We start from the raw sequence: 6427 nt of genomic DNA, 5'->3' as shown, positions 1-6427 counted from the left end.
CTAACTAAATTGGATGGAACACGTTCGTCAGGTATGCTTAAACATTAGGAAAATAATGTTTACGCTCTTCCAAGCCAAACACACAATTCCAAAAATCTCAATATATAATGCGTTTGTTAAAGTAAACTAATATATGGGCTTGAATATTACGGGACGTCTTCAGACATTGAAAAGCTTGTCGTTCTTCAAGAGAGAAGCGTTCGATGGATAGAGTGGAGTAAAACCCGAGCGCAAACGGATGATTTCTCTAGGAAATGGCGAATCCTCAAAATTAAAGATATAGCAAAACTGAAGATAACCCAGTTTATGTTCAAGTTTGTGAAAGGCGCTCTTCCAGAGAGTCTAAGTTGGTTTCATTATAAAGAAAGAAAAAGCGGAAAATTAGTTTTCAACTTAACATTAGTCCGACGAAATTGGTTTCAAAAACTGCCAGGGTTTTTGTTTCCAAAAACTTGGAATGATTTCATTATTTCAACCAAAACGACCTTTGAGTTTTGCTACTCAGTACCCAATTGGACCTCTCATTAAACGAAATCAATCACTGAACGTACCAAACATATGTAACATGAAGAACTGTTATTCTTGCCAAGGTCCTTAGATAAGACGAAGGAAACAACAAATCACGCTCCATCTCCTGACAGTACTTTTACATGACATCACCAACCAGCGCCAAAGTCGAATAATCTCTCAATGGATCCTAGCCAAATCAAATGAGAGTTGGTGCCCTTGAAAAAAGCCACTCGGCTTAAGGGTTACCAAGGGACAATGCTACTCGTGGTTTTTCTTTTTCTTCTCTTCTTTCATATCATCTAAATTCTTATCATTATTATCATACCCATTCTTACCAGTTTAGTCCCCGAAATAAATCATTCATCATCACGTTCTAGAACGGGCACCAAGTACGGTTGGCCAATCTTACCAAGACTTACCAATGGAAGAAATAAGGCGTCTTTATTTTATCTTTCAAAATATTACAAGCAATATTCCAATTTTGTCACCCTCAAACTGTTCGGTTCTACTTGAAAGTTCTTCAGTCAGGTTGGCGGAGGAAAATTGATTGGTCATTCTCTCACTTGAAAGATTGAAAATAGTTTGGGTCGTCCTTCAAGTGAGAGAATGACCAATCAGAGTCCTTATTTCAGTCAGGTTGGCGGAGGAAAATAGTTTGGCAGTGTTTCAAAGAAGTGAAGGACCAATCAGAGACGTTATCGCCCACGCTTAACATTAAGCTCCGCCCACGTGGCTGTGAAGCTCCTTGAATCGAAATATGCTATTGGGTGTCCAAAACCAGCAGTCGATGGAGACTGAGTGACTGTCTCCTTTCAAAGCTCTCTACATAAGTCATCACAGATTGAATGAGCTTGCCCTCTTGTGGTGAGCGAGAATTAGAAAAGAACTAAATCATTGAATTCAGCCAAAAAATCTCGTGGCAAAAATGTTCTAGTTGTCAGGGCACCTAGACTCGATGGGTGATTGATGGACTCTGCAAGACGTGTGTTTATTGAGGCTCAAATTTTGGTACAACCCACGGGAGAGTTTAATTAGCGGTAGCCAAGGATGATGGAACTCATGGATGTTGTTTGTTCTGGTTATTTGTTGTGGCTAAACTAGGTATGACAATTATTCATCCAATAATTACACTCATCTACTTTGCCTTTCCTTTATTCATGTGAATGCTTATTTGTAACTTCATGTTGAGCATAAACAAATGGCTCGATTATCTGATCTGACCGTCGCCTTAGAAAACCTTTGGTTTGATAAGAACTAGTAAAGAGAGGTGGCATCGATTTCGATTTGGGGCAAAAATTAAAAGTGAATTTGGCTCGTTCTCGGTGAATGTTTTCGAAATGGCCAGGAGTACATATTAATGAACAAAAATGTTTTTCTTCATTAGAGCTGTTACAACAAGGCGGTATCGAATACCATCTCCCCAAGACAACAACTCAGCTGGACGATTATGCGCACTCTTTGGCCACGGATATTCCTTCGGGACGGTTGACAGTAACGAAAGAAATCTTAGATGTACTCACTAGCGGTGCTATTCACACAAATTGAATAATCCCTTGTCAACGAGGGCGTTATAATTGGTTGCAGGGGTTTACAAAGGGGGTGCGAGGATGCTACCCTAACGAACACCATGGTTTATTTGTAGCGTGAAAATACATGATTTCATCATATTGACCAACAACTTCGAGCCGTCAACTAGTTCATCCTCTCGATCCATTACCAACTCTAAAACCCCTCCATCTCAACATGAGCTCAACCCGAGTGCAATTAGTTTACCATGAATTGGAACAACAAGAGTTCCAAGCATTTCTATACTTTGACCATGTCATCGTCAATACGAATCCAGACACCATTCTGGAGACAGCGGATGGGCACGAGTTGCAAGCCCATCAGATCGTGCTGGCCTCGTTGTCTAATCTATTCAGACAGACCTTTCAACATCTTCAAATTGACTCCCAGCCTCGTCAAGAGCCTGTCCGTCTGCTCCTGAAAAAGGTGGGATCTCGAGCCCTGCGGTCGGTGTTGACCCTCTTGTACAAGGGAGGTGTCCGAATGTTGGCATCCAACTATTTCGAGTTCCGAGAAGCTGCCAAGTATCTCCAAGTCAACGGATTCGTCGAGGAGTCTCCCGTTGGATCACACCAATGCGGCCATTTTAACCGGCCGTTGCATTTGCGGATGAGGGCGGCTTTGGGCGGCCACGCCTTTCCCAACGAAGATGCACTTGGACCACGGCCAATGGATGATCATGCTGCCAATGAGAAAAGTGACTTGCATTCCATTCAAACTGGCGATGTATCAAGCGACAGCAGTTTGGACCAAGATTATTAGGCATCGGACGATTTTGACCTCGAAATCCAAGAAGACGAGGATGAACACATGGATGAAGGATACGAATCCGTATCATTGGTCAAGCCCAAAGACATTGTGGAACATAATCAATTGTACAAATAGTGTTCCAACATTTCGGCAGCCCAGGGGTTTGATGAGTTACATGTTCGGGAATGCATAGCACTATGCAATCATATGATGTTGAATAAGAAATAAATGAGTTGATCAACACATTGAATTCCGTTCGGATGCATTTATAATTGGCTTTTGGGGTGCAATTGGACGGGAATTTTCGAGTTCTGATAGTATTGAAAAGTTAAAGCTGCTTCCATCCCATTTTTGTTTTTACATTGTGTAAAGAGTATACATTGGGCCATGTACTCGCAAAAAGTTGCTAATATCCGGTTTGTTATTTTCTAAGGGTCTAAGGTAAAATAAGGGCTTTACTTGTCGAATTTCTGATTGGGCACCTGTTTATTAACATTCAATCAAAAGGCCATGCTTTCAGGAGTATTTGGATGCCAAATTCATTTGAATGAGATAACTACAGCCGAAGTTATAGCTCTTCAAACATGGCTGGTCAAGCGGTTTGGCCAAAAAGGGCCACGGCCATAGAATAGGCCTTGGATGGCCTATGCACCTGAAATTTGTCGTGTGACGTTTTTTGTTGTCGACAAACCAGTGTGCAAACAAATAGCAAAATCAGAGTTGACATGTGATTTCGTTAAAAAGTGTACACTTGACGTGGCATGCCCCATGATGCACAACCCAAATATATCGCGTGGATACTTCGAAGACATTAACCACTGCCTTGCTGGTTTGCTGTGCTCATAGTTGACTGCAGAAGTTCCACACTTCTCAAGTAAAGGCGAATATAAGATCACTTGGACAGGTCAAATCCCCTCTATTAACTTGCTAAGGTTTTTCGAGAAGAGCTTTTTGAAACTTTCACATTAAGCCTCTCTAGCTAGACATGTTCCAGCCTAGGTAACCAGCAATGTAGAACACTTTGTTTTGGTCTTGGAGTTGAGAAATGTCTTCGCCCATCCTTGCAAATCTTTGCTCCAGTTAGGTAGTGTAAAGCCTCTCTTGCAACTGTTCGTATTGACGCCGAGCTCAAGCTGAAGGATTTAGAGCTAAGTTAGGACAAGTTTTTATAGAGGAGGATAAATTGGAGGATAATCGAAAACAAGGTGTGGAACTTCAAATCGAGGTTAAGCAGGAGTGGTCAACATAGAAAACCAAACGTATTCAAATGCTTGAGGGTGGACAAGAGCATTTCATCTCCTCAACCTGTGATTTCAAATGAACAAATGTCTTCAAGAGTTCATATCGATGATATTCTAAATAGAGCCCTGAACCTTTGCTCAGAATAATACTGTACCAAAGGCCAGTCCACTAAAATTCAATTTGAATTTTGGACTCTAATAAATTTGGTTTTTAGCAAATGCATCCGAAATAGTCAAACACAAAAGGTGTCACTTTTGGTGTGAGGGCCATTTCCAGAGTAAGAACCATAGTTTCATAACAAATGCACCTAATTACTTGAAATTTAGTCATTTCTGAAACAATTTTCTTCAAACAATATTGTTAGTCAAAGAATATTGACAGATTTTGTTTAGAGAACATTCTTGCTGTATCTTTTTTGCTTGGTTTTTCACGGGCTTTTCTAACCGCTACAGGGAATGTAATCCCCAGTACTATTAAAATAAAAGGTTATATAGAATGATCGGATGATCTGATTATAATTGTCGTGGTTATGGAGAACAAGGAACCTTATTAAAGGAGAACTATTGAATCGAAGAATGTGGGCACGTGGCAGCTTTGATTCATCGTCTGTCGTTTCTGAATTCAGGTGGGGCAAATACCGTCTACTATAATGAGATTTGGGATATATATAAAAAATCATTCGGCATAATTGTGTGTTCATTCCAACTCCCCCAAATTGACAAATCAATCCACAGTCTTGTATTTGACGATTAACTTTGATAGAAGCGTGATCGACGTTTCGTTCGGGAACTTTTTCTCGGAATTATGATAGGGGTATTTGACGGGGCATTGCCTTTCGATCCGGTTTGATTATCAAATGTAGGTTTCGGAGCCTGACGAATGTGTCGACGATTTCGACAGAGTACTTTGCCATTCGGGAATTGCAATTGATATTTTCGTCGATCATCCGAGTTAATTATCGAGGCTAACCGATCCCATCTCTTAGTATTCGGATTCTGGACTAGCACATTTCCACCAATGGCCAACCTCTTGAGAATGAACGATCGACGGTTATAATATTGTTTTTGCTTCTGGACACTCACTCTCTTGTTTGTTTTCATCGGCCTGGTTGGTGTTGACCGGAAGTTTGGGCCTCAGAGCTCGCCAATTCACCAGGAGGTTCGAGCGTAGAGCCCGGCCAAAAAGTCGTTGGGCGGGCGAAATCCCGTCTTCTTGTGGAGTGTTGCGGAATTTAAGTAACCCGTTATCAAATTCCTCCGGGTTTATATCGCTGCCCGTCTTGGCCACTAGATATTTCACGGCCTTGACCATGGCTTCGGCATGGTCATTCGATTGGCTATGATAAGGGGACGACGGCCTCCATTCCACTCCCCACCCCTCCAAGAAAGCTTGGGTCAGCGACGATGAAAATTGGGGTCCGTTTTCCGATCGAAGAACGTTAGGCCCACCCATGAGACTGAAAAATCACCTAAGATCGGCAATGACGCAGGTGGCAGCGGGAGAAGAGTGAGATTAGGCGGTAAGAGGGAATCCCGATTAACGATCCGAATAAACCAAGGGTTCCTTGTCGCTATGGGAGAAGAGATCGGCCGTTGCCATCTCAAATGGATATGTGGGTTGGTCGTCCTGGATTAACGGTTCCAGTGGTTGGGAAGGGAGATAACACGCACATTCATGACAAGCCTGAACCGTGTTCTGAATGTCGGACGTATATCCGAGCCCAAAGACTGTTGCTCCTGCACGCCTCTCGGTTTTCTCAACTCCTTGATGACTAGCGTGAAGTTGTTGAAGGACATCTTTGATGGCCGATGAAGGTATCACGATCTGATGACCTCGGAGAACCAAATCTTCATCCACGGAGAGTTCATGGGCCACTTTTTGAAAGCGGGAAATGTACCCAGATTTAGTTTTCAAAATATTCCCATCAGTAACGGTTTGCCGCAACAAGCGGAAATCGGGATCCAATCGAGCTTGTCTTCGTATCTTGTCCACCGTTAGATATCTGGAGTTGATATGGACCATCAAGAGATGAGCCAGCTCAAATCGGTCATGGTCCGAAGGATCCGATACCGGAAAGCGTGAAAAAGCATCAGGAATTTCCTGGTATTTACCTTTCCGCCATTCGACAACAACATTGTAACTGGACAATCTACGCCGGTAATTTTGAATGCGAGGGCTCTCAATCGCGTGCAGGGATTGGCTAAAGATTAATTTCAGGGGTCTATGGTCGGTGATGATTTTGAAATCGGGCAAACCAGCGAGATAAAGGTGACATTTCCTAATTGCCCAAAATATTGCCAGAGCTTCAAGTTATATAATGGCGTACCGCGTTTCCGTGTCCTGCAAGAATCGTGTTCCC

General features: G+C 42.4%; 1 protein-coding gene across 1 annotated transcript; it reads right to left on the bottom strand.

Annotated features, from left to right (window-relative positions):
* Positions 1 to 5049: 5049 nt before the first annotated feature.
* Positions 5050 to 5520, bottom strand: LOC131880720 (uncharacterized). Its single transcript, XM_059227406.1, has 2 exons — positions 5151 to 5520; positions 5050 to 5096 (listed from the first exon to the last, which is right to left on the bottom strand). Exons 1-2 carry the CDS (start codon positions 5518 to 5520, stop codon positions 5050 to 5052), a joined length of 417 nt encoding a protein of 138 aa, XP_059083389.1.
* Positions 5521 to 6427: the final 907 nt, after the last annotated feature.

Source organism: Tigriopus californicus, chromosome 5, assembly GCF_007210705.1.
Source record: "Tigriopus californicus strain San Diego chromosome 5, Tcal_SD_v2.1, whole genome shotgun sequence".
NCBI lineage: Eukaryota > Metazoa > Arthropoda > Copepoda > Harpacticoida > Harpacticidae > Tigriopus > Tigriopus californicus.
This window is presented reverse-complemented; position numbering and strand designations above follow the sequence as displayed.

Coding starts and splice junctions, on each gene's coding strand:
- LOC131880720 (XM_059227406.1), bottom strand. CDS start 5,520: ATGGGTGGGCCTAACGTTCTTCGATCGGAAAACGGACCCCAATTTTCA. Junction 5,097..5,150: donor CGATGAAAACAAACAAGAGA/GTGAGTGTCCAG, acceptor TTCATTCTCAAG/AGGTTGGCCATTGGTGGAAA.